Source organism: Penaeus monodon, chromosome 34 (genome assembly GCF_015228065.2).
Source record: "Penaeus monodon isolate SGIC_2016 chromosome 34, NSTDA_Pmon_1, whole genome shotgun sequence".
Taxonomy (NCBI): domain Eukaryota; kingdom Metazoa; phylum Arthropoda; class Malacostraca; order Decapoda; family Penaeidae; genus Penaeus; species Penaeus monodon.
Genome location: NC_051419.1, coordinates 32,574,501 through 32,575,102, shown reverse-complemented (window position 1 = coordinate 32,575,102; position 602 = coordinate 32,574,501). Strand labels below are relative to the sequence as shown.

Genomic DNA, 602 nt, shown 5'->3' with positions numbered 1-602 from the left:
AATTGCAGTCCATACCTCGTCTAGAGTAATGACATCGCCACCAGGGGCAGGTGTTTGCGCAGGCTGAGGCTGTTCTTCCAAAGGGGCTGGAGGTGCTGGGGTCTCTGGGGCTTGTGGTGACATCATCTGGTTGTTGAGGTCCATGTTTCTTGTCGACATGCTCAGAACCTGCGGCTAGATATGGTGAGTGGTGTGAACATAATGACCTCTTCTGCCCTTGAGGAAGTTTACGTTAGCAGTCTTGTGAGCTCAAATGAAATCAAATGTAAAAGGCATTTCAGCAACAAAGCAAAAGGGCAGGAAAAGATAATATAAAGCATGTGTATGTGATAAGAGAATTTATCTTTTAATCTATCATATCCATTTCTAGAATGTCATTGATACAAAATAAATTTAAATAATAATAAATAACATGAACAATAAATCTAAAATGACAATGTGAAAAATCAGTTTCTAATGTCCTGATTGATGTGATATACACCAAACTAATTCCAGACTTGAAGAATGAATATACAATGAAACCTAAAAAGTTATAGATCTAAACTTGAACATTTAAAGGAAACTGAAAAAAGCAAATGCAAAAAGCAAAGCAAAGACACAAA

General features: G+C 37.0%; 1 protein-coding gene across 1 annotated transcript in view; it reads right to left on the bottom strand.

Annotated features, from left to right (window-relative positions):
- The window catches only part of LOC119594745 (double-strand-break repair protein rad21 homolog), a gene marked incomplete in the record, with an annotated part of 12,864 nt that overhangs the window by 5,534 nt on the left and 6,728 nt on the right, over window positions 1–602 (bottom strand). Inside the window, 1 exon segment of the mRNA XM_037943833.1 lies at window positions 16–168. Coding sequence (XP_037799761.1) covers window positions 16–168 — 153 coding nt within the window.